A 27,544-nucleotide genomic window follows, 5' to 3' on the forward strand; every position below is an offset into this window, starting at 1 on the left:
TTATTTTTGCGGAGCCAAACCGGAAAGGCTTTGCATATTTAAATTGCAATTACGCTGACTTAACGTCGCTGGGCTGTTGGCTAACAACAATGAGGAGTGCTAGCAGTTTAAAGCGTCCTATTACCGTTTACTCGGCTTCTCTAAGGTACAGTACATAAACACGTGTAGCACTTTTAGTAGCATGTTAAAGTATTTGTGATAACTGGTGTGCAGTCTATTAAGTCGACGTGATAATTTCCTTCGAGCGTAGAACAAAGTGAGCATTGCTAATGCTAACGTTAGTGAGCATATCCACTTGCCTTCGTGTCAGCAAACTTACACGTCGGATGTTTTGGAGGTGCGCTTAACGTTAACATTTAAAAATGCACGTTTGTGTAACTGAATAGGCACGCTGTTTTTTTTTTTCATTTTTCAAATATGCGTAAATATTAAAATAAGTCAACGTGTACTTTGTGTCTTTTCCAAAATCCTTTATTAGCCTTGAACTGAAAACATTGTGTTGCATTAAAGTCACTACAGTAAAGAATAAACAAGATAGAAAAACTGTCCAGTGACACTCTAGAGCACTTTGATACATCTGTGTTCGTTAATCCTTTAAATTTTAGCTGTTTGCCATTATTCCAAAGCTTATATATGACATGTAATAGTCTTTTACTTTTTTTGTTCTGTCCAACAGGGTAATCCGTGTGCTCTTTTGTTTTTTGTAGATTTGTGTTAGAGAATTGTAAGGTCATGTTTGTATGCATGGAGCATCCTGACCTTTTCCTTGTTTACTGCCTACTGAAATCTGTGTAATTTATCGTCAAAATGTAGGGCTTTTTTTTTTTACTTAAAAACTCTGAATGGAGCCACAGAAGACATTGGAGCCTTATAAAGAAGGCTACACAGCCCATTACTATAAGTCAGCCTATCAACGTTACTAATAGGTGGAGGAAACAAAATTATTTTCCCACATGCGGCTACTCTGCTGCAGCCTAGTTATGCTTATCTGGAACTGTTAGTATTTTCATTATGATAATGCCATTTGTATATAATTTTTGTAAGTGTTATTTTTTTTAATCTATTTATTTTATTACCAACAAAAATTTTTGAAATGCAAAAGTAGCCTATTTTGACAATAAATAAAACGTATAACAACACAATAGCTTTAAAAGTAGTAAAACAAACAAAAAACGACCAGTCTAAGTTTCATTTTGTGGGCTTTTTTTGTTTGTTTTTCTGTTTGTTTTTTGGATTCGTAGTCCATTTCTTCAGGGATTGCTAATTGTTTTGTCAAAGCCACCTGGAGCCACAAGAGCGGGATCAAAGAGATTCATGTGGCTCCAGAGTCGCACTGATTTAGGTCAGCATTGCATGAAGTAATTCAGTTGTGTCGTTAAAAACATTTTTATATGAATTTTATGTAAGTGCTGAAATATTACAAATAATGTTTTGTCATACTGGCCCTACTAGCTTTCCATTTATCATTAATATTTTGGATTATACAACTATAAATTGTATTAAATTGCCTTAAAAAGGGATCCAATGTAATAAATTTGCCTTTATGAACCCTGCAGAAGCCCTGTGAATGTGCAGTGGGAAGCAATGTTACTGCCTAACTGGAATCAGGAAATTTACACTTGCAATGAATGCATAACATATTGCTGAGTCAGTGAACCTTTTATTAGAGCTGTTAGCATTAGGTTTTTTTTAGTATATTGACGTACCTTGTATTTAAAAGAAAGCTGTGTCATTAACCATTATATCCTTTTGCTTTTTTTAGGTTCTGAACTGTTCATCATTGCAACTTAATGCAGAAAACTCTCATTTTATTGCTTCAAAAGACTATCTGCGTAGTCCTAAATCCCAGTGGAAAACTTGTTAGATGTCAGAAACACTTCAGGTTGTGTAGGGCCTTTTCTGTCTATTCATGTGCTGAGCGTCTACCTTTGTCTTTTCATGAGTTACATTTTACAAGGAAAATCTCTGCATTATCCTCGGTATCCCAAAAGCACAGTCTTCTCCCAAACTATCCTCCCTGGCTTTTCCTGCATCAAAGTTTCTCCAATCAGCCAGATATGGCAGATCAGAGGTTTCTCGTTGAATATGCCAAACGTGGCACAGCAGGATGTAAGAAATGCAAGGACAAAATCCAGAAGGGAATAGTGCGCATAGGCAAAGTTGTGCCAAACCCTTTCAGTGAGTCTGCAGGGGAGATGAAAGAGTGGTACCATGTGAAGTGTATATTCGAAAAGCTGGAAAGAGCCAGAGCCACCACGAAGAAGATCGAGGATATCACCGACCTGGAGGGCTGGGAGGAATTACAGGATGCTGACAAGGAGATCATAAATAAACACGTTTCAGGTACAAAAGCCATTCAAAATGTAAATTTCACATTTTTAAAATGCTTTTTATGCAGAAAAATTGTCTGTGAACATACATTTATTGTATATTTAAACCCTTCTACTGCTCACAGGCAATATTTAAGCCTTGGCCAAAGGAAAATTTTACCCATTGTTGGAATCAGATCAAGCTCCTGTGTTCATAAAGTCAACAGTCAGTGAATCTCAGCTGCAGTGCACTTTTGATGTGACCTGATCTATTCTTGAAATTTCAATTCACAATCCCGCAAATCAGTTGAAGTGCAGCAGCTGACTGATATACTAGTAGTATTGTGAATACATGTGGGATACTGACATGAAACCAGTGGTGTGGCTCACATCTTCCCGCCCAGTGTCAACTTACTTGTTGTACCCGTACAGATAATTAGATGGCCGTTCAGTGAAGGCATGGCAACATGTTTACTTAGTGTTTGTCAAGTGAAAGCTGCAATAATGTGTCAAAAATATTTGTCAGTAATTGACTCGCCCATTTATTATATATTTATTTATAGTTAAACTGTCATTAGGGAAAATGAGATTTAATTTGGATTTATGCATCTATATTAAATCTATGCAGGAGCAAACCCCTTTGAAACTCAATGCTGTAACCTGATGTATGCCTTCCTGGAAATGTAACTGAACATTATTGTAATTGTGAATTGTTTTGATTTTTTTGTAATTGACTGGAAGACAGTGGATCAACTTGAAGCCAGAAACTCAACAGCTAGCATTTTGGTTGCAGTGCAAAAGAGACACAAGTATAAATGCTGTAAGCAGCGTTGGGTACTTGCATAGGTTGTGTATAGATTTAGGGCATACATGCAACTTGTGCTTTCTTTGCTTCTCTTGAGGAAAATGATTAATTTCCTGGTTTCCTTGTGTAGGCTGTTAAATGCAGGTTACAGGATAATGAACAAACAGCCATAAAGACTGTAGGCATGCCCTGGCTTATGTATTCATATAGCATTATACAGCAAACTCTTTGATATGTAGTCTTGTGACAGCTAGGTCCCATACACATCACTTATGTGTGATCTCACTAGTATATTGTCAACATTAAATAAATAAGTTAGGGCATCTCAGGTCTTCTTTCTTCTAAATCCACTCGCCTTGTCTTGCAGACTTGATGGCCAAAGTTAATGCAAGTCCAAAAAAGAAGGTGCAGGCCAAGTTGAACACCACCGGTCAGCTGATGGCTCCCCCCGCTGACCCATCTGTCAATGCGCCAAGGAAGTTTTCAGGCTTCACTGGTGAGTTATGTCGAAATTCAAGTCACTCAGAAAAAAGAAAAAACAGTCCTTATTAATTATTAATTTACACGCGTTAACATGCAAAGAATTCACAAGATAGTCACTAGCAGTTGTGTAAACCAAATACGCACATCACTTACATGCTTCTGGGTCTTTTGTATGCATAGAATGAATGTTGTCAACCTGCCAGGGACTGCAGGTGGAAATGAGCCTGTGAGGCTAAATCTGGCAGTTTTCCATAATGGACCTAAATGCATACGTTAATTAAATTAAATTAAAATGAAAACACTTTAGAAAAGTAAACAAACTTATGTGGGATCTTTAAAGCGGTTTTCTGTTAGTAGTTTCCCTTTGCAGCTTATAGCTCAATTACAGGTATCCACAAGTCAGCAAACTGAAGCAATAAACAGGTGGAAGCAAAACTGCTTTCATATTCCCAGTGGTGATGTAAGCCACCAGTAATAAACTGGATTGAATAGGCAGGGAAACTCGTGCACTACAGTCTGAGGGCCACAGCCAGAATAGGAATAAAAATAATATGAATGTGGCGTGCTCTGAAAACAATGGTTTCAGCCAGTATCAGTGTTGTAGAGAATTCGGGCTTAAGTACAAAGGCTGACATTTTTCAGAATCCACTCCGGCCCCTTCATAGTGATCAATAAATCATGGTCTCTGCACTGTTCCCCTTCACTCTCCTTACAGCAACAAAGGCTGGCAGTTCTAGCAGCAGCCCTGGGGCGTCCTCTTCCCCTGCCAAAGCCAGCCAAGGCAGCGCGCTGTCCACCCAGCTCTGTGACCCCCAGCACAAAGACTGCCTCTTCAGAGAGTTTCGCAAGCTCTGTGCCATGGTGGCCGAAAACAACAGCTACAATACAAAGACGCAGATTATTGAAAAGTTCCTCAGGAAGGGCACAAGTGGAGGTAGCTGTCTCTCTCTTATTTTTTTTCTACCTTTTTCTGTATATATACAAAATCCAGCACGTCATCTTTACATTTCTGTGAATTTTCTCCTTTGTCTTCCATCCTAGATAAGTTCCACGGCGATCTTTACCTGACTGTGAAATTGCTCCTGCCGGGTGTTGTGAAAAGCGTCTACAACCTCAATGACAAGCAGATTGTAAAACTCTTCAGCCGCATATTCAGGAGCAACCAGGATGACATGGTGCGCGATCTGGAGCAGGTCTGTCATCCATAAATCGTCACTCTTACAGTATTTCGGTGTTCGAAGTGGACAGACCCTTAACACGAACGCAGAATTACAGGCTCTTGACATCGTGTCTGTTTTTGTTTCGTTTTTCCTTTTAAGGGTGACGTGTCTGAGACGGTGAGGATGTTCTTTGATGAGAGTAAATCATTTCCCCCAGCTGCCAAAAGTCTCCTTACCATCCAGGAAGTGGACGCATCCCTGACCCGACTTTCCCAGCTGACGAAGGAGGATGAGCAGCAGAACGAGCTGGAGGATATTGCCAAAAAGTAATAAAACACATAATCATTTTTTATATCAGTCAGGCTGAGTGTTAAAATGTTAAAAGATATGGTAATTCTTACAAATAACCCCAATAAGGCTGACCTTGGTGTTTGTAGCTGCACCTCTCCACGTGACGTCTTTGCTTTACTGCCTGTAAAAGTTCCGATAGCTCCGTAGAAGCAGGAAGACGTACTTAGAGGTTCCATTTTCCAGTATTTATGGTACAATTATTTCCTTCCACTTATTATTTTTTTCTTATGGCTTTTTCTATTGCCTGCATTTGTGTACTTTTCCCTCCTTTCTCGATTGCCTGCCTCGGGCAAGTCTAACACAAACGCGTACATTATCCCAAGATCTTTATTTGACATTCTCCCCTCCGCTGCAGCAGACACCAGGCTATGTTTGTTTGTCATAAATTGCATCTTGCAAGCTGTAAACAGACATGGACATTATTTTTTTGCTGTACCAACTAAAGGGTTTGCTAGCATACTATAACATTAATAGGGCAAAGCAAGTAAAGTGAACTTGCAGTGCTCAAGTGTTCGTCTTTCAGCTGCCTCTAACGAAGCAGGTTCTTTCTGAGGTGTGTGCAGCTTCCATTATTCACTTTAAGGCATTTTAATCCAATCATTTTATATTTGTCATTTGTTTGCTTTTAGATTTCGTCTTCCCGAAATGTTGTAATGCTTCAGAATTTGCTTCACAGTAATAGTCTGAATTTTCCCTTCCCTACAGATGCACCAGTAATGACCTGAAATGCATCGTTCGCCTAATTAAGCACGATTTGAAGATGAACGCTGGTGCTAAACACGTGTAAGTATCTTTGGATTATTTAGTTATTCTCTTTGAACATGACAGAGGCAGGTTTATTTTACGCAAAGATGGAAAGTCTGAATAGTGAGGCAGTTGCTTTAAAGCTGCATTAAATCTGCATTCTCTCAAATGACCAGAAGAGGGCAGCTCGTCCAGTTTCAAAAAGTCACTGTGAAGAAGGTTATGGGAAAAACTACCCTGTGACTCCCATCATCCGTGTTTCTGTTCTTAATCTCTCATTTCAATTCATTTTGATCACAGTAACATCATTTTTGTAAATTATGGTCCTCATTAGAGAGAAAAAAAGGACAAAAAAAAGTGCACACCAGGATTTTTGTGGCTGTTGGGCAACGTTATGGTGACTATGACCATCTTGTCTGTGTAATTTATGATCTTTACCAACCTTTCATTCTTTGCGGTCATAAATTATACATTTCAGGTAAAGATATGTGGGCTTCTGTAAAAATAAACGTAATAAATCAAGGCTACAGATGCACTGAAAAAGCACGATCCTTGATCCTACAATGAGGGCATCTGTTAGGCACTGTTATGCTGCGTGAAGGCATTTAGAGAGCAGGGGTGCGCAGTAATTTTCCCAAGGGGACCACATGACAAACTGGGACTGTTGTGAAGGACTTTACCAGTAATTTATAAAGAGACAAAATTAATATTGAGCAGAATTGAGTTCAGCTTATTGCTCGTCCCTGCCCTCGAGAGAAAGGACACTGCTGTGTTTTCTCAGTCAGATGCAGGCTGACCATCATGTGATCTGTGATTTTTATTTTTTTAATAGCAGCCTGTCATTGTTGCCTCTTTATGCAGCTTGGATGCAGTGGATCCAAACGCTTACGATGCCTTCAAGGCCTCGCGTAATCTGGGAGACGTGATTGAAAGGGTGTTAAAGAATCAGCAGGAGGTGTCCAATGGTTCAGGACCTAAGAAACTCCTCACTATCGAGGCCTCACTTATGACCCCCGTCCAGCCCATGTTGGTAAGGATTCCTAATAAAAAGTGTCAAATTACACAGTACAGATGCACATACACACGGTCTTTGTCTGCTTTTAATCTCCGAGTCTTCATGTGAATGCAAAGCTGAGGTGTTTGAACCACAGTGATGTAAAAAAAAAAGAAAGAAGAAGAAGAAGCAGTCACATTTAAAAACTATGTGAGCTAATTCAACTTAACTCAATTAGGGAATAGAGGATGTCTGTCATCTGACCTTTCTGACCTCATAAATCACACAAGACACACATGCACAGTACAAAATTAAAATATTTACATAAGTATTAGGATACTTTTCCCCAAGCAATGGCCTCATTTATTTTGCCGATTTATTACACGTGTCAGGGGACGGGACGGATGTTACCTGTGGAAATAAACCAGGATATAAATTAGGGATACAGACACGGTAACAAATTAAAAGAAAAAGTTAACCCCTGACCCCGGTGTGTGTTAGAGGGAAGTGACGATATAGATGAATATAAAGTTGCCTGGAGTGATCACCTTTAACCTGTGAGGAAGCAGCTCTAGCCTGGTGGGAGTGGTCTATAAGAGGATTGGGTTAATCAGGGGTTTGATGAAAATGATGTGGATCCTGTGCTGCAGCATTCACAGCCTTCAGATGTCAGCCTAAATAAACACCAGAATATGGTCACTGTGTCGTACTTTGGTCAAAGGCAGTGAAGTTGTCGTAGCACAGGTGCTTGTTCGCATTTCGGTACTTCCACGTTTCTCTTTAAAATAGTCTAGACAAACATCTTGTTTGTAGATTGAGCTCTGAGCATGCCTCAAGGCTTCTGCAGCAGTAAATCTTGCATCTCGTACTTTTGTTTGCCGTGGTTCACTGCAAAAACATCACAATGTAGTGATTAGAGGTGTTAAATCTGATGTGTGCTCAAAGGCTTTGTGCAGTTCTGTATGCAAGGAAAAGATGTGGATTACAGAAAATCCTCAGTTTAGAAGGTCAGCTCTTCTGTCTGTCGTCATTCATCCTGAGCAAAAGTACTTTTCTGTGCAGCGGTCGTTAAGATGGCCATACATCAAGTCTAAACAAAGCAGTCCCAACTTCACACATTCACTGAGAGAACGACTGGCTATTCAGCTGAGTCACTCTGTCTGTTTGCAGCCTGCTTAAAGATTTAGCATGAGCCAAAGTTTACTTTATGTTAAGTTAAAATGTCTGAATATTTAGAGAATATATTGGTTTTTTTGATGGTTTGTTACTCGACAGCCAGACACGCAGCAGCTGGATCCTACAGATAACTCTGCACTGCAGACACGTAACTGTCCCCAACCCATCCTGAAGTGCAAATATTAATTCAGCATGATTTAAAATGTGTTTTACAGACCATTAAATTGCACATTACACAGCGGCCCTTTAATTACACCAAATAAAAGAAAATGGAAATGCGCTGCAGCTATCCCCGCATCGCATTTTAGGTTACAAATGATTAGCACAGGCTGTTCTTTAACGATCCACAGGCGAGCAACTTCGGTGTTATTAGTTTTAACTTTGTTCTCCTAACATGAGCTGGCAGAAGATGAAGCGCTAGATCGTCTTTCAGTGGATACAAAATAGTCATTTAGGTTGGTGTTGTGTAAATGAGTAGTCACTTTGAAGTCATGGCAATAATAAATAAATTTTGGCCATCTTCTGTCTGTCCACATCATGTAGTTGCCTGCAAAACTTCCTAATGATTAAAGAAATTCAAGGTTTTCTAATGAACCAGGTGTGCTGCTGAGGTTCCCAGCAACAGAAACCCTGAAAGATCCCAGGAGGAGACTTAAATGTCACCGTTTGCCCTCTTTTTGGCGTATACTGACATAAACTTAAGTTTTACAAAATTTCATCACCCTCGTGGTTTCGAACTTGGTGATTCTCACTGGATGTTTTTATTAATGGTCTCATATTGTGAAGGAAATTGTTGAATCTACTGTTAATCCTACATGATTGATAACCTTTTTTTCTTGTTTGTCTTCTTAAATTGGATCAACCTTGGGAAACCTTTCATGAAAAGTAAGTTCACATAAAGCAATTAGAACTTCAGAAACGATTGTTTCCTTGTTGTGGTTTCAGGCGGAGGCGTGTAAATCCATCGAGTACGCCATGAAGAAATGCCCCAACGGGATGTACTCTGAGATCAAGTACGATGGCGAGCGCGTGCAGGTCCACAAGAACGGAGACAACTTCAGCTACTTCAGTCGCAGCCTCAAACCAGTGCTGCCTCACAAAGTCAGTCTTATCGCGCACATGCACAGACAGCACAGATGCAAATGTGCGGGCTCCCGGTCCGTGAAGCTATTTACTGATTAATGTAACAATGCTCATCAGGATGCAGTGTGTTCAGGTTTGCCCCGGCAGGATTAGCAGCTTAAAGGTATTTTCCCAGCGTGAAATTCAGACATTTCCCACAGTGATTTTCCAGCATTTGCTTTCTCAGCATGATGCACAGAGACTTAAACGTGCAGGAATAAATAGCTCTGCATCATGTTCATTAGCCCTTTGAAATTGCTTCGGTGCACACAAAACGCACTTCACAACAATCATAAAGAAGAGGATGCCAAGCATGGCACAAGTTGGAAAAAGCCATGTAGCTCTTGTGCGTGATGTATACACACCATATTTTTCCAGGCTTCTCATGTGGAAGTGCAGCCTATGCTTTCTGAGGCATTTTAAAGCCTGGTACTTGTTTTTATGGTGTCTGCGGTCCACTTTTAGTCCTCTAGCCTGAAGGCTTCAGACATTTTGTCTTGAGTGACCGTCTTGTCATTGCAGCCCATCAGCCAAATGGCTAATTATGCAGCCTCAGCCGCTGTAATTAGGCAATTTATGTTAATGCTAGGTTAACATTCTGTGGGGGTGGGAATGGAGTCTAATTACAACAGTCCAAGGTACCTAATGTTCTTTATTCTGATGAATGATAACGGCAGAGAACTGTTTAGATCATCCCCCACAGTGTTATAAAAGAGGATGGTGGGTACAAGCCTGAACCACGAGCATCAAATGTCTCATTTGATCTTTGCTTTTTAAAACATTTTTTGGTTGAAAATAATGCACTTTATTAATGAAACCTATTGTTTTTACAGGTTTGTGCTTGTTGTAATAGTTGTTGTTGTCACATGGTATTTGTTTCCACTCAGTAACTGAGCTCCCTGTGTGTGTCTGTGTTGATGTTTCAGGTGGCCCATTTCAAAGAATACATCCCTCAGGCTTTTCCTGGTGGCCACAGCATGATACTGGATGCTGAAGTCCTCCTAATTGACACAAAGACCAGTAAACCCCTGCCCTTCGGGACCTTGGGTGTACACAAGGTGAGAACACTGCAGCCACTTTATGCTCTTTGTTTTGTCACACAGCTTTTTTTACTTTCTCCCTCTTGGCTTTCTTGTCACCCCACAAACCTTCCTCTCCTCTCCTCTCCCTTCAGAAAGCAGCCTTTCAAGACGCCAAGGTGTGCCTTTTTGTTTTTGACTGTATCTACTTCAATGGTGTGAGTCTCATGGAGAGGTAATGCTCTTTCAATCCATCCTTTGTCTCAGAAATGACTTTGCACTTCACTGTGCAGAGTAACCCCTTATGGGGATGATGCAAGCATGTCGTTTTTAACATTAATAGGCTGCTCTGTCCTTGTGGTTTGCTCACTCGCTGTTATGTGGTTAATTTGTGGTTTTATGGAAAGATTTCACTTTATTTGCAGTCCTTTTTTTTCTAACGAAAGAAAATAATAACTTATTATCAGTACTCGAGCTTGTATGTCTGGAACAGGGGGACTTTGAAATGATTAATGAAGGACACTGAGGACCAGTCTTCAGCATCTAGTGACCTTCAAATTCACATCCACTTGAGCAAGAGTAGTTCATGTAACAGGGTGTCTGAGGATCCTTAAAAATCAAAATTAATTTATGCAAACCTCAGAACCAGAATCACATTTATTTCCAAGTGTTAACACAAACAAGTAATGTGACTTTGTGTAACAGTGGTGCAAAAGAAAAATATATAACGGCTACTTTCAGCTGCTCCCTTATTATATCGAAGGTAGCTGTAGAGCTAATTGGAAGGTTGGGGATTGATCCCTGCTTCAGTCTGCATGCCTAAGTATTCTCATACAAGACGCTGAGCCCCAGTTTGCTGTTCACTGTGTTCATCCAAGTATAAATGTGAGTGAATGTTTGATACAAAAGCACAAATTCATGCTTGTGTGCTCAGGTAGAGTTTGATTTGGTACATACTTTTTTTTTTTTATGCCTTCCACAAATGGATTTTTCTTCCTCGCAGGAACGAACCAGAGATCTTCAATTTGTTGGACAAATACTTAAGCTGTTCTTCTATAGAGGCACTATGAGAATATATAAATATAAATTTTCAAATGTATATGGAGTGCAGTGGAGTCCAATGTGCAAATGTTAATGGGCTGAATAAGCATAATGGTGTGTTAATGGAAAACAGTGATTATAAAGTGAATCAGTGGAGGAGGCTTTGTTGAGCAGTTCCGCTGCAGATGGAAAGAAGCTGCTGTTTGAATGCAGTGAAGTATTGATCCCGATGGGTTTGCAGCTTCCTGCCAGAGGGGAGTGACTCAAAAACTTTATGTCCAGGGTGAAGCCTAAACCATCCACTTCACTGGGCATGGAGCCATGGGCCTCTCTCTTCTGTGGAAACTTCAGTTCTTTACTTTAATGATTCGGCTTCAAATGTTCCTTTTTGATAAAGCTTAGAGTTATGGCTTGATCAAGTGACCTTGAATCCTTCCTTAGTTATGCTCCTTTGGACACTGACTACTGGGGGACTTCCCAGAATGCACTGAGCACTTCTCCAATACTCCCTCCTGCCAGAGGGGATTGGCTCCAGAATCTGATTGCCTGGCATCAGAGAGTTCATAAAAAGGGACCTTTTATAAGTCATAACTAGCTTTGACTAATCACCTCTCTCTCATGGTGATATGAGCCCCGTGAGTTTACCCACAATGCACTTTTTTAATGCCCTCCTGTGTATTATCAGACAACAGATTAAACATCCAGACTTCCAGTGCTTATTTCCTCTAACTGTATGTAATATAAGTTAAACGGTGAAGTTTTCCTATTAAAATTGTGACACATGTAATGATATTTATGCTCAGAGTTGCTCATAGAAATAATGGTATAAAGTATAAAGCTGATTTACACAGAGCTTAACTGTGTTTTCCACTCCTGAGAATTTCGTTGTACTTACTAAATTTATGAAGTTACTCTCAAAAAGTGCTGCACCCACCCTTAGATAATTCAAAGGCCTGTAACTGAGTGTTTTCGTAGTATAAAGGTAAAACTTTGAATGCCTTTATTGAATATACTTAAAGTTAAAAGAAGAAGCTTCTTTCAGCCGCTCCCTTATTCACAATGGACCGCCACAGCATAGGTGGGCATATTTTGTTTTGGCTGATTTTATCTGGTATCCTAAAAATTACTGTACCAAAACATTGGCTGATTCTGTGGGGCTCAGCTGGGAGGCACTAATTGATTCTTCGTGGAATAACCCACCAGCACAGCAGATCAGGTGAGGACTATAAAGAGCAAAAATGTGGAGGTGGGGATGCAGCAGAGGATTTTACCCGTACGAGTGGAGTTTGAATCCCAGGCAAAGCCAGAAGTTTACAAACTTTTAGAGCACTGCGGAGAGAAAACGTGGATTTTCACGTGTCCGCTGGCTTTCTGTCTTCTTCAGGCCTCTGTGTGAACGCAGGAAGTTCCTGCATGACAACATGGTTGAAGTCCCCAACAGGATCCTGTTCTCAGAGATGAAGCACGTCACTGTAAGTATAACTGTGAATGCGTCTTTGTGCTGTATGCGTACACATGTTAAAAACGTGTGCGTCTGTGTGTGTGTCAGAGAGCAGGGGATCTGGCGGATATGATAACTCGTGTCATCAGGGAGGGACTTGAAGGTCTGGTGCTAAAAGACGTAAAGGTGAGTTGGTTCATTGATGACGGCGTTTGGTAATCAGATTTATTTACTGTTCAATTTCTCAAGTTATGCTTAAACTGTACGTGTAGCTGAAACATTGCGATGATGAGGCTTTATATCTGCGTGTCTCAGAGCACCTATGAGCCGGGGAAGCGCCACTGGCTGAAAGTAAAGAAGGACTATTTGAATGAAGGGGCGATGGCAGACACAGCTGACCTGGTGGTGCTGGGAGCCTTCTACGGGAAAGGCTCAAACGGTCTGTAAAGCCTTAACCATCTGCTTCATTAGGCATGGAGTCTTTTCCCATTCTTGATGCTTTATTTTATTCACCCTGACAATTCTGTTTCGCCATAAAATGAGGTGATTTAAGCCATTTTCACACATTTAATGGATCACTGAACTATAGACATTACCCAACAAAAGCACATGTGGGAATGCAAAGACCTCGTTGCACTATACTATCCAAATAGAGCACTTTTCTCTGGTTTATTTGTGATTTTTACACGTTTTAAAAGTAGAATGGAGGCAGAGCCTAAAGCTGTCAGGGCCTCTCTGTTCTGTGGAAGCTCCAGCTTGTGTTCAGGAGACAGATACCATCTTTACTTTAATGATTCGGCTTCAAATGTTCCTTTTTGATAAAGCTTACAGTTATGGCTGGATCAGGTAACCCTCAACTATTCCTTAGTTATGGACTCAGACTGCTTGGACATTTCCCATAATGCACCGAGCACTTCTCCAGTCACCCCTTTTCTCTCCTGGTGTGGTTAAATGCCGCTACTGCACGCCGTTAACTTTTGACTGATTTCTCTTTATTTTGTGGCCTCTTTCTGTGCTCTTTTTGTTTTACGCCCTCTTGTGGTGGATAGCTGTTCCTGCTTCCTGTTAAAGGGGATTTCTTTGTTCCTACTGTCACCAAGTACAGGCTTATACTGGGTTGTCTGGGCTGTAGTCTTTATCTTCCAGTACGATAGCCCACTGAGACAACTACTGTTGTGAATTGGAACTACAAAAATAGAATTGAACTGAACTGAAATGAAATGTCTGACGCAGTCAGGACATTAAAGGCCTTTAACAAAGTGACATCTGATTGCGATGATCTGTGCAGTGCGAGTACAGCGTGTGTGTAATAGTCCAGTTAGTCCACACACGCTTCAGTCAGGCAGCTACTTCTCTTGAACAATTTTTTTCCAGCAGTGAGAATTAGTCTGATGCGAAATCTCTCCTGCTGTGTGCTGCAGGGGAAAAAGGACAGCTTCAGATGATTTCCTGACTGTATTCTCCAGACATTTGTTGGAGTTCATGTATGAAAACAGCTTTGAACGGTTAAGACAGTTTTACTTTTGCCCCCAACTTTTAATTTTGCTGTGAAAGACGGGGTCAAGCCTTCTGCAGGTGTGACACTTCACGTTCAGCCACAAAGCGAAAATATAAATACACGATTCTTGCATGTATTATGTTTAGATAGGATGATGAAATTAACAAGACAGCTCCGTTACTCTGGGAAAACATAACCAAATTGGAGGATTTCATATGAAAAATGTGCAGATACAGGCTGTTACATAAGGAGAAGATGCCAATGGGTGAAATAGAGAAGCAGGTGAGATTTGAAGCAGGGGCCATTGAGGAGGCTGGCTAATGAGTGTGCAACAACATAACAAACACAACGAGAAAGGTACAAGTTTTCAAAGCGTGCTTAATGAAACGACTCATGTAGTTGAAAACGAGCTAATAGAGCAGAAACAATAAATCAGATGAAACGCTTGTCGTAAGAGGCTGTGGGAAGTGAGTGGGAAGGAGAAAAAAAAGATAATTTGAAGAGGCAGGTTTTGAGAAGTCGGTGCTGGTGGAGAGACTATTCTGTGGGAAGCAGTTCACCTAATGCTTGCGCGTCTTCTTCTACCCACCAGGGGGCATCATGTCCAGTTTTCTAATGGGCTGTTACGACCCAGACGCCAAGAAATGGTGCACAGTCACCAAGTGCTCCGGAGGCTACGACGACGCCATGTTGGCCAGGCTCCAGAAAGAGCTGGATGTGATCAAAATCAGCAAGGTCAGAGAGAATCCACTTAGAGGTTAACCAGGAATATTGAGCTGATATCATAAAATTGAAAATTAATCTTTTGTGTGTCTGTGTGTGTTTGTGTCTTAATGTAGGAGCCAAGCAAAATCCCTAGCTGGTTGAAAATCATCAAGAACTATTATCCTGATTTCATTATCCGCGATCCTGAGGTGAGATGTCACTACTCAGCACATTTGGATTTCCCAGCGGGCCTGTTCACGCAGAGCACAGTTGTATATCTGGATACTGCACACCCTTTGAATGAAATTAGAAGTTGAAAGCGTCTCTTGCGTGTATCCACAGGAATTCCTTTAAATGAATTACCCCCGAAAAGCGCCGAGATAATGACGGGCTCTGAGATGGGAGGTGTTTTTAATGCATGCAGTGACCCTTTGTGGCTTTTATATATGATTATGTGTTTCCTGTGCTACAGAAAGCACCTGTGTGGGAGATCACAGGCGCAGAGTTTTCCAAATCGGAAATGCACACCGCTGATGGCATCTCCATCCGCTTCCCCCGCATGACGAGAATCCGCGATGACAAGGACTGGAAGAGCGCCACCAACTTGCACCAGCTTAAAGTAGGATATCAGCGTTTTTGATTTGTAGTGCTTGAGAACGAATTAGCCGCTGCTCAGTGATGAAGTTTTATTGAGACGGCACAAAAGACGTTTTAGAAATCAGCCATTCATTTAAAACTGAGGCGTATCTTCTAGGGATGCTTGTTGCTAATTGCTTTCTATTGTAAAATATGATGGGGGAAAAATGGGAGGATGTGTAGTAATACAGGTGACGGGAGGAATGGAATAATTAATCCCACTGTTAAACAAAGCACCCAGGGGGACAGCATGAAGTATGATTGAAACGGCGGGGAGGAGGAGCAAATTTGCAGTCTTCCTGCGAGTATTGACGGATGAGTTGAAATATTGGCCGAGGCAGTAAAACATGCCTGGGCTTAATTATTTGAATCCGGCACGGGTCTTCAATCTCCACTGACACAGAACATTACATCTCTTGGCCGAAGCCCATGTTGTCATTTCATCACTCTGCACAGGAGCTGTACCGCATATCGAAGGAGAACTGCGACTTCAAAGTGACAGCAGGTCCGTCTACATCCAACGATGACAAGGGCTCATCGGGGGGGGACAGCGGAGGAAGCTCGCCATCGTCCTCCTCCAACAAAGGCGCTCCGCCCAAGAAGACGAGTAAGTTCACAAGTCACGTACATAAAGGGAAATTACATTGTTGTTGTGTGTCCGGATTTACCTAAGATTAGGTTTGAGTTACACTTAATACTTTAAAAAGTGAAGATTCAAATGACCACAATTTATTTGTGGTTAAAGACTCTTGTTTTTAATTTTTGGAAACTTCCCTTTAAAATGCCACCAATGCTATTGATACAGCTTTGTTTACATAATCAGTAAATTCATAACCTTGTATTTGAGGCAGAATAGGTATTGTTAAAATGTTTGAGGCCTCGTTGTTTCATTGTAACTGGGTTAAAGTTTAGCATCTTTGCACACACAATAAGTAAAACCCTCCAGTTATGATTGAGGTGATGCTTTGACTGTGTCTGCAACACAATGTGCAGAATATGCACTGAGCTTGTTGACAGTCTGGCCTGAGACTGAGGAGGGACCCTGAGATTTCAAATGAATCGCTTTCAACTTGCAGGTGTCTCTGCCCTTCCTGGAAACACCCACATAAAGAAAAAGTAGTCTCCATCATGCAGATGTTTATTTAAGAAAATTCCATAAATGCATATGTGAGATTTTAAGATTTATCTGCAGGTTAGTGGACATTTATTAGAGCATTGCTTTTTTTTCCCCCTTGAAGATAAAAATATTTTTTGTCCCCCTTGAAGATAAAAATATTTTTTTTAACCAGTAAATTGTTTTCCACCAATGATAATAGAATTTTACACATAAACCAAACACTCCTGTCTAGATTCTGCAGGTTTGCTCGCATCGTGCAAAACTTTATAAATATTTGCATGATGCTTTAACTGTTTTAAACTTAGTTTACGCAACTAAACACAACATTTCAGAAACTTCTAATACAGGAAATATTTCTTATCGTAACTAATCAACTGCAGTAATTTAATAGTGATATCTAAGAGTAAAGTAACTCTGTTCACCTTTAATGTCTCTACTTAAAGAAGGAGGCTCACACAGATATGTTTATATGCATGTCCTTTATTCTAGACATTGGTTCATAATTCAAGTTAATATAATGCAGAAATAAATTTGTGGACACTTTAAAGTGACCCCAGTGCTGCAAATGCTGCTTTGTTATAAGTGTAATCAATAACATGCACTCTGCAGGCAGCAGCACTCCACCCAAAGCCAAGGCGGTGAAATCCCAGCCTCGCACTCCCAGCTCAGACGCACCCAGTGCTAAGAAGGTAATGTTCTTTACATCTCATGTGCTACATTAAAGAAAAGTTTCATCGTTACAGAACACGAGAATTGCACAAGGCGCAAACCCAAAGCTGCAGTGATGACCTAACGTTAGACTGTTTCTTATCAGGTGAAGAAGAGTGAGAGTGTCCACAGCAACGGACAAACTAAAGCAAAAGCTACCTCACAGAAACTGGAGCCAAGGAATGACAAGGTTAGTAACACAACGTGTGTTTAAATGTGTTCTGTGGACGCAGTTAATGTGAAGAAACAAATGCTATTTAGGATTATTAAACTAAATCCATCTTTAAGTTTCTTTTAAGGTCTGACAATCATAAAACAAAGTAACTGTTTGTTAAAAACTGTAATCCTGTTCTAAAATTAGTGCATCAGTGCGTTGTTTATGGCTTTGACAGGTTATAGATTACAACACTCAGAGGCCAGCTGACTAATAAAATCTTGACAGTTTTAAAACTTTTTTCTCGTTTTCAGTACAGTGTTAAAGATACAAATATTCCAAATTTGGCGGTTTAGTGGCTCTTTATATTTGCAACTCTGGTAACTGCTGTCAAAGGACAGAAACAGGAACGGGCAGGGGAACCTTTAACCAGCTTATGGACTGTTTTTGAAGCTAGAATTATGCCAATAATTCCCAATTTCTGAAGAAAAGTTTACATGTACAATGTTGCGTATATGAGGTCATTAACTGAACCAGGTCAACAGGCCGGTTTGTGCTGAGTATTGGCCGAGCAGCCGCTGTGATTGTTAGATCCAACTTGAATGTTTATTCACATCCTGGTCTGACCTTTACAGAGTTTGTCTTCACTCAGTGGAATGGTGTTAGTGAGGTGGCCACATTTCACAATCTCAAGCAATCACAAGCGGAAACTGGCTGTTTGTTCCTTAATTACTGCCACAATAGTTTATATTTCAACAAGGCCTGGGTGTGCATCCTTTAATGCAGGTGTCCCCTGTGAGACTGCAACAAATTCAGAGTTTGTAAATTCTTCTTTGGACGTGAAGAGATTCTGTTAAGGTTTACTGACTGTTAGAGTTGGACTGATATTAATCACAGACTGAGCTCTACAAAGCCTTTTTATGTCTTTATATCAAATAGTCTTTTTCTTCATTTCCATCAGTGACATGGTAATATTACACAGCCTGAACAGTGCAGAAAAGCAGAGCACTTTGCTCCCTTGAATGTAGGGAAAGTATTGCTGCAGGGTGTCTGTTCTGCTGACCTCACTGTTTTCCCCGTAGACACTGCTGGACATCTTCAGCGGCGTGAAGCTTTTCCTGCCCGACTCGGTGCAGGACTTTAACAAGCTGAGGCGATACTTCGTGGCGTACGACGGGGACCTCGTGCCAGATTACGACGCAGCCTCCGCCACGCACACTCTGGCCGAACCCGAAGAACAGAGCCAGGCTCAGAAAGTGACCCCCAGCTGGATCTGGGAATGTATCCGCAAGAGGCGTGTCGTAGCTCCCTGTTAATAAAAGAGGAGGAAACTACATTTTATACACTGCTTTCACCCAGCCATGAACTGCTGGTTTTCTGGTGATGTTATTTGTTCAGAGGGCAGCTCTAAGTTTGGGGATGTTACCGTGACTGTCTATGTTTTCAAATGCCACTGCTCTCAGGTCATTTTAATTTATTCTTTTTGAACCTTTCTGCTCATGCGGACCAACAGATGCAACACACATTTAGGTTGGAGGTGGAGTGCTAGATTAGTCTATGATTATATGAGGTGTAGAATATTTTGTAACAATGTAGAATATAGCCTCTAAATCATGAGTAACGTACAGTTTGACACTGATTTTACACACAAGTCTAGGATATGAACCAGTTTTGTTTTTTTTAAATAAGCATCAAGCAATACTTTCGACTGCCTGAAGAACACTCTGATATTAAAGCTCAGCTCCTGCACTGAAAACAAACAAATCTGTCTGCCTTTAGGAATAAACAACAAACCTGACAAAGACAATAAAAATGTCCCTGTAACATCATTCCAGCGTGTCTCATTTTCATCGGTTTGTGTTTGGAGCGTCGCACTGATTTGCATTGGAGCCACTTGCAATAAAAACTGTGGTGTCACAGAGATGAATGGCATAAATGCTGGCCTCCGAAGCTACAAGTTATGAACATGCGCGAATCTCCGGAGAGCTCTGCTTGTGCCAGATTTCCCCAAAACCATATGGAGAGAATTTGTTTTAAAAGGGCGTTGCTCCAGCTAAACCAAATACATTTCCCTTTCTCGATCGTGAGACTCCTTGTATGATCCAGTGAAATGCTGAGAGGTTTTTTCCCTTCAGCCTGCTGCATCAGAATGGCTTTCAGGGATAATTCAGATTTGCCTTTTTCATCCGTGGGATACTTCAGGCTATGAGGTGGCTTTAATTAAACGTTCGAACGTATTCACACTCTGAGAAGAATTCGCATGAGCCTACCCAGCTATGCCTGAAAGAAACACGAGAAAAGCCTTTATATTCCTCCCGATTTTCCAACAGGTAAGAATAAAATCTCAGGCCAGTATGCCAAAGCTGCAGCAGATGACTGACAGAGCATGACGCCGGCAGTATCTAAATAGGTCAATTTTGAAGCTAATAACTGTGGCGACCGTTTTTAATTGGAATAAAGTTTAGTTATCGCTTGAATGCTAGCAGAGTACTTCAAAAAGACACTTTCTCCCAAATTCGACCCAGAAACATGCGTGTACCTTTGGTGTGACATTTATGCAGAGGATTACGGCTGCTCTCATCAGGAATCCGTCTCACCCAGTTTCCTCTTTCCCGAGGACCCTTTTTCTGAGCGACTCCACCACTGCAAGTCAAATTCCTCTTTGATGTGACAAGGCTAAGAAACAGAGCACATGACAGTTGATTTAGACCTAGTTAAACACAACGCTGCCACAATATTAAATATTCACTGGCTCGGTTCATTCTGAAGCTGCTTTGTTTCCGCTGACGACCGTCTTTTATAACTCCGGAGCAGAAAATGCAGAGTGAATTTCCTCCCATTATTTTTAACAAAAATGTTGGTTTAAAAGATCTTTGATGTCGAAGGAATATCAGTGATCGTTATCAAACCCGAGAGGATACTTTCAAACTAAGATGCTATCAAATCAAATTCAGTTGTGAAATGAAAGTAATCCCCACTGAGACATGTTTTAGTGCAGTTTCAGAAATAATCTGCATTTACTAACAAACACAGGCCTGTGTCTGAAAATTACAGTGAAAATCCCACTGAAGAAGACCAAAGGTGAACTCGTGGTGCTAGGAAAAAAAAAGGGATGAACTAAGTGAACATCCAAAAAGTCTGAAAAACGAGTTGACCTGTCGTGGCTTCCATAACAGACCAACTCATTTCTCATGGTGGATGAACTTAAGAAATCGTTGTTTAAATTACTTAAAAACAAGAATTGGGCACGAGACTGAATTTATTTTTCAATCTTTGCTTGGTGGTGGTAGCATCATGCCCTGTTTTGCTGCCAGTGCTACTCGCACATTGCAGTGGATGGAATAATGAAGGAAAACTACCTCCAAATTCTTCAACAGCACCTCAGATCAGCAGCTAGACAGATGAAACTTTATGTAGAATTGGGATCAACACAATGACCCCAAACAAACATCAAAACTGGTTTTGGAATGGATAAAGCAACATTACGTTACTGGAATAGCCTTCCCAGTTTAAATACAGGAGGAGTGTGGACGCTAAGCATAAATGTAAGTGATCCTTATCCCCACTAATAGGTTTCTCCTTTGCCCATGCTCCTCTTCTCCAGAAATTTTACTCAAATCTGATCTGGTAGTGTTTTTAATCTCGAAGACAAACAAACGGAAAACGTTCCTCGCCTTGGCTCGTGTCTCGGCGGAGGAATAAAACATGTCTTTATCAAACCAGACCGGTTCTTATTAAAAGGGCAAACACGACTTCAAAGTCTCCATTTTAACAAGATGTTTTGACAACAACGAAACCCCTCGACAGAATCAACACTGAGCTGGTTGCTCTGCAAGTTAATGCTGCTTCTTGTACCTGTCTGGAAGACTTGATCAGCTTTGCAGAGCGCAGACTGGGCTGGCTGACAGCCGCCGCCTTCTCTACTCGCTCCAGCAGGATCCTGGTTCTCGGGATGTGACTCCACGAAACGCCGAGGCCAGGCTGCACTTCCCCGCTGCCACTTCTCGTTACATGGTTTGTTACCTGTGGGCCCAGACACCATCGTGTTAGTTTCTTCCCTCACTCTCAGGAGATTATCGCACCATGCTTTGGTACAGCTTCCCACGCGTAACACAAGCTTTAGAAGACGGAAGATATAAGTGGGACAAGCAGATCGTCCCACTTTTATTGAAAGGCTACCAAATTATCTTTATCTCTCTTCAAATAACTTCATCACTTGAGGTGAAGATCAGTTTTCTTTGGTGCATGCTTTTTAAACGTGCATACTCCTTTTTTTAAACATAATTAAAACCTGCAGTTCACTGAACAGGGTTGATTTTACTTTAAAACTATTTTTTTGAATTATTATAATCCTATTTATTAACCCAAAAAAGCAGTAAAATGTTTAGTTTTCTCAGAAAGAATAACAAGAAGTAGTTTGTGTAGACTTTAGATTGACACTGGAAGTGCATCTTGCATTTAGAGCAGCACACATCAAAGACTGAGTCATCCGTACCAAAGCAGCAACGTTGAAGTCCTTTGCCATCGTCTTAAGAGCTCCTGCCACTTGTATCATCAAGGACATGCCTGGAGGCAAAGGAAGTTGTAGAGAGGTTAGTTCATGTACAGAATACTCTCAGGCTCTGTCACAGGAACTTTCAAAGCAACTCAACAGTAGCAGCTCAAGCTAAATTTATTACAGCGAAATTTGCATTCCTAAAAATTGCTCGAGTTGACTTAAAAAAGCTGCGGTTGCTTGTTGAAGCTTGTAGCGATGCCCATGACGGATCTGTCACTTTAGGTACAGACATTTGTATTTCACCAGTGCATCGAACTGTAAAAGCTTGTTGTTCCAAAGTTTCCTAATAAAAATCTGCAAAAGTAGCAAGCTAACCTTTACATTTGGTGCTAAATTACACATATTAGCAGGCTAACCGATGGCTGGTGTCTTGGTATAGCACTACCAAATAAGCTTGGTCGCAGCTGACAAAATAAAACGACAAAAGCATGTGGTGGTAATCATGTGGCAGAAAGTAACTACAGATGGTCCACTCATTTTCAGTCATTTTAAGGCTGAAATGGTGCATGAAATATAAGGAACACTCTTTAATTGTAGCGAGTATAAAAGTCACACGGATCATGTCAACATACGTTGAGATTTTCACCTTCCTCTATTTTTTAAAATGCGTTTTTTAATGTTTTTCAGTTGCTTCCTGACTGTTTTTGCTTCCGGTCTTTTATCAGTTCCCAGAGTCAGAACCAGACACGGAGAAGCTGCATTCAGCTTTTATGCTCCTTATATCTGGAACAAACTCCCAGAAAGCCTCAGATCAGCTGAAACACTCAGTTTATTTAAATCCAGGTTGAAGACTCACCTGTTCTCAGCTGCATTTGAATAAAGCACCAAATCCACACTTTAAGCTTAAATTTCAAAACTTACATTTAACTACTGATTTTATCTACTGTTCTGATTTTATCTGTTTTGATTTTATATACTGTTTTGTTTGTTTGTTTGTTTGTTTGTTTGTTTGTTTGTTAATTAGTTAGTTAGGTTATTTGCTTGTTTTAATCAATTTTAAATCATGCTTTTTATTTGTTCTTGTTTCTAATGTCTCTGTAAAGCACTTTGAATCACCTTGTTGTTGAATTGTGCTATACAAATAAACTTGCCTTGCCTTGCCTTGCCTTTAAATTTATCATCTTGTGATCTGTTGCATGTTTAATATTTTACCAAATTCATAACCATAACAATCCAAACATTACTCTGTGCTTTGAATATTCCTTAATTAAAACCTTAAAAATGTTACCTTTTTCTTCAGAAGTAATATGAACTCTACTGTGTGCCAAACCCAAATTACTGGATACAAATTTTCCACTGTGCTGTTCATTACTGTAATTAGTTGAGCACAGCAGCAGTGTGCCCGAGCTCACAAATTACATTTGGAATTATAATCCAGCAGTAAAGGGCTGACTCCTTTTCTAAGGAGTGCATAGGAAACATTCAATGAATTCCACAGATGGTGGGCTGTAAAAACCAAAGACGTCCTTATTTACTGAAAGGAGTGCATTTGCTTCATCTATAAAGAGGACCTATTATGCTTTTCTTATTTTCTGCTGGATGCTCATATTTAAACGCAGCATTTAAATGATCTCGAGCTTCAACCTGCTCCGAAGACTGTTTCAAGCAGTTTTCTACTCTCAGCTCTGGATGACGTGAGCGAGTGTGGATAACTTTAATATGGCTTCCTCACCAACACTCCTCTCTCACTGTTGTTTGCCTGAAGCACATGTGTTAAACTCAAGGTCTGTGGGTCACATCCAGTCCTTTGCTAATTTTAATGTGGCCTATCAATCAGTGTAGTTTCTTGAAAACTGCAGGCTGTAGGTTTATTAACATTCCCAACAGTAAGCTAAACAAACACCTACTGTCAGTGTTTGTTCTTGATTGAACAGAATCATGGTTATGCAACTTTTTCATTTTTATTTTTTATATGCATGCAAACTTAAAATCAATTATTTGTTTACTCTTTTAATCCATTAACACATCACTGAACTACATAAACTATAAGGATAAATGAACAATACCACCTACACCTCATACCTACAGGAAGTGTAGATGTAAGAAATTTCACGCTGTGGCATCTTATTACCATACCGTGCTCAAATTCAGTGAGCTCTTTCGAACAGCCCATCCTTTCACAAATATGTGTAAAGACAGACTGCATGGCTAAGTGCTTGATTTAATACACCTGTGACTGAAAACACCTGAATTCAGAGGTAAGAGATTTAGCCAAATACTTCTGTACACATAGCACCTCCAGCTAAAACTGAGTTTGACAACCCTGGTTTAAGGTGGCCTTAAAGGAAGAGGAGCCAAATACATGTAAACGTACCATATTTTTCAGACTATAAGGCGCACTTAAAATCCTTTAATTTTCTCAAAAATCGACAGTGCCTTATAATCCGGTGCATCTTATGTATGAATTCTGGTTGTACTTACTGACTTTGAACCGATTTTATGTGGTACACGGCGCTCAAAAATCTGTCAAAAAATGTTTTAGTACGACTTTGAAGCTATGAAGCCGCACCGCTTGATGGATTGTTGGAGCATTAGTCAGGAGCCTCCCAGAGTAATCTGGGTCCTAAACTCCATCTCTTCAGGTTCCAAAGTCAAACGAATACTGCAGCATCACTGAGAGTTTAAAACTGTCTAAATTCTTTCATCTTTAATAAAATAATCAGTGTTGCTCCTTTACCAGGTTTTAACAATTAAGTTTAACATCCAGGCATCCATGAAAACAGAATTTATAAATTTAACAGAGTTAGAAGTTAGCAGGAAGTTAGCTCGCTAGTTTCCACCTAAACATGATATAGCATGTTCTGACTGAGAGATTTCTGAAAAAATTAAAACGTACAGCTCTGCTATCACTTCCAACATAAATGAAAACAGAAAACTAAACAGCAGTGACGTTTGTAGGGTTACTGAAGTTGGACAGCTGGTATATAATGATGTGCTACGTGACCGCTAGCAACACAGCTATGTTAGCATAACATAAACACAGTGAAGCTGGAGGATGAACGCTAACTTTTTTCCACTTGATAAAAATTAACGTGAGGGTTCCTGATGGTTAGGGACAAATGCAATCGCATGGCAGGATGCTGTAAACGGACCAAACTTCAGTCAGGAGAACAACTGAGATAATCCATCCACAATACGAAGTTAGTCATTAATATACTGCAACAACATGGGAATAGAGCCGCTGCGAGAGAATTCAGCATTAATGAATCAATGGTACGGAAGTAGAGGAAGCAAGAAGAATGAGTTGAGTAAAGTTGGACTTATTTGACTGTTTTGTTTCGCTTAATGCGCTTTATAATCCGGTGCGCCTTATGTATGAAAAATACAGTACTACAGAGGATTCCAGGAATAAAAATGTGGAGTTGAAAATGAGGCCAAAAGGTTTCCAGGTAAGAGAAATGTTATTGTCTTCATGTGTTGTGATGTTATCCGATAGTTTGATTTCATTTTTTGGATTTTCTTCTTCTGGTTTTCTCTTTGAATCGAGTTATTCAGCAATCAGGAGCTGCACTACACAGACCAGCAGAGATTGCAGAGTGCTAATAGCTTGCATTGTTATGTCTTTTTACAGGCAGGTTTATTTTAGATAAGAACCTTTGAATTTTGGTGCACTGACTGTCAGTTTAATTAGATGACAGTTTTGGAGCTTTCTACAAACATTACAAATTGAATGAAGTTCACTTGGATTACGAATTTCAATTATTTTGAGTCCCAAGAGGCCAGACTCGAATTTAAGCAATTACATATTTAATGAAAACAGCTCTATTTATAACTGACAGCAGAGGTTCGAGCTCATGCTTAAACTGTAATGGTTTGCGGTTTAATGTGACACCACAAATATTAGTGTGTTATTTTGCCACTTTCTTATGACTGGCTGTCATGCTTCCACAGATGTGTTTAAACGTGTTGTGACATTTATTTTCAGTTTTATGGCTGAAGGTGTATAAACAGCCTGAGGTATGATTGACTATGATGGACCAGCAGAGAGAGATATCACCTTCATTCTGTTTGCCTCCCAGTAGAGGCGAGATAACAGCTGACACAGAGTCCACAATCACCGCCTTGACAGAGCCACCGCCAACAGACGCCTAATACAAAATGTGACAAAATTAGATTGCTGAAATTTGATTCGTCTTTCTACAAAGGTTCCCCAGCTACAGAGAGACTGCTGGTGTATTTTAAGCAAAATAAAAAAGCAATTGTCAACAAACCTGCTGAAGCCCACCACTGCGAAGACTGTACAGACAGTCGAGCAGAGCGTAAACGTCAAATAAACGGAAGACGTGGATCCTCTGAAGAGCTTCCATCTGTAAAGCAGAAGTTGCTTGTTTTTATTTTCCTTCAAATAACCCAAAATTTTCAATGCAGCTTCAGGTAATTCACCTGCTCTTCTGTGTTGCTGGTTTCAGCCTGCAGCATCTGAAGCAAGCGGCTGGCAGCCAGCCCTCCTGTCGTATCGATATAGATCACACTCTGTTTCAGCTGGTAAGAAATGTGCACTGCAACACCAAAGCACACCTACAAGCGAAGGGAAGCATGTCGGGGATAGTTAAAGTTAACATGAACAATTTGTTTCGGTTAAACAGCGACTCTGGAAGGTGCATTTTCTTATTCTACGGGAGAACGGGGAATTCTAAAAAGGAGTGAATTTATGAGGCTGAAATTATCAGTGACGGAGAGGTAAGGTAGGAAATGTTCACCTGAGATTTGCCACTTCCCGGGCCTCCCGACAGCTCTGTTATCTCTCCAGTATACAAGCCCGAATCCAGCAGTTTATCTAAGCTGCAAGAAACAAGGTACAATTCATTACTCACAACTGCCATCCAATGTAATAAACCATTAAGTGCAGCCGTAGAGCCGGCAAAAACTGCAGCTGGGTAAACATAATACAAACTGAGCCTGACTCCAGACTACTCTTAAGATACTCGGCCAATTCTTAATTCCAGCTGCTTCTTGTCAAGCTCAGGCACCAACTGCAGCTTTCAAATTCATTCAGAAATCGTTGGTTTTTCATTAACTGCTTTTTGAAGGATTTTGTATCTTCCTCAGTGCTTAAGTGAACTGTTGTTTTTCTACAGGTTACAAATCTATAGAGCCTGAGTTTTAGTGAATCACAAAACATCATTCGCTTTTTAATTAAAACAATTAAGATTGTCTGATGTGGTTTAGATGTGCAGCAATGATCTATACCTAGAGCAAAAGGGATTGCAAGTCTGTTTCTTTGTTTTACATATACCTAAAAAAAAAAAAAAAAAAGGTACAAGATACAAAAAGATACAATTTTCTAACTTTAAATCAGGACACAAGTAGAGTGTCAAGAAAAAGTCCAAAAGAAAAATTTTCAAATATTTTATTTTCAGTACATGTAAAGTGAAATATCTCAAGTGTTTTCATGATGATGGCTCATGGAGTATTTTCTATGATCAATCAAAAATGAACTGTTTTAGTTCTTACTGCACCAAAGCATCAATGTCATTTGAAGGCGATCAGCTTGCTACACCTGCTAATGTATTGAGGGTTTGC

General features: G+C 40.3%; 2 protein-coding genes across 2 annotated transcripts in view; one reads left to right on the forward strand and one right to left on the reverse strand.

The window, feature by feature from the left end:
- On the forward strand, nt 1-19,292 carry lig3 (ligase III, DNA, ATP-dependent). The gene is made up of 21 exons (XM_004551163.6): nt 1-145; nt 1,763-2,343; nt 3,482-3,610; nt 4,313-4,531; nt 4,639-4,790; nt 4,917-5,083; nt 5,814-5,891; nt 6,714-6,882; nt 8,968-9,123; nt 10,071-10,202; nt 10,319-10,398; nt 12,589-12,676; nt 12,754-12,831; nt 12,961-13,084; nt 14,736-14,878; nt 14,983-15,057; nt 15,321-15,467; nt 15,941-16,091; nt 17,211-17,290; nt 17,416-17,499; nt 18,546-19,292. Exons 2-21 carry the CDS (start codon nt 1,791-1,793, stop codon nt 18,777-18,779), a joined length of 3,039 nt encoding a protein of 1,012 aa, XP_004551220.1. The 5' UTR covers nt 1-145; nt 1,763-1,790; the 3' UTR covers nt 18,780-19,292.
- The window catches only part of rad51d (RAD51 paralog D), a 25,693-nt gene continuing 15,212 nt past the window's right edge, over nt 17,064-27,544 (reverse strand). Inside the window, exons 4-11 of the mRNA XM_004551164.5 lie at nt 26,722-26,803; nt 26,405-26,539; nt 26,233-26,328; nt 26,019-26,109; nt 21,959-22,029; nt 21,319-21,486; nt 20,003-20,139; nt 17,064-18,772 (exon numbers count right to left, since the gene is read on the reverse strand). Of these exons, the coding sequence (XP_004551221.1) occupies nt 20,044-20,139; nt 21,319-21,486; nt 21,959-22,029; nt 26,019-26,109; nt 26,233-26,328; nt 26,405-26,539; nt 26,722-26,803 (739 nt within the window). The 3' untranslated portion in view covers nt 17,064-18,772; nt 20,003-20,043. The remainder of the gene's footprint in view (nt 18,773-20,002; nt 20,140-21,318; nt 21,487-21,958; nt 22,030-26,018; nt 26,110-26,232; nt 26,329-26,404; nt 26,540-26,721; nt 26,804-27,544) is intronic.

The sequence above is a fragment of the Maylandia zebra genome, linkage group LG10, assembly GCF_041146795.1.
Source record: "Maylandia zebra isolate NMK-2024a linkage group LG10, Mzebra_GT3a, whole genome shotgun sequence".
Taxonomy (NCBI): Eukaryota; Metazoa; Chordata; class Actinopteri; order Cichliformes; family Cichlidae; genus Maylandia; species Maylandia zebra.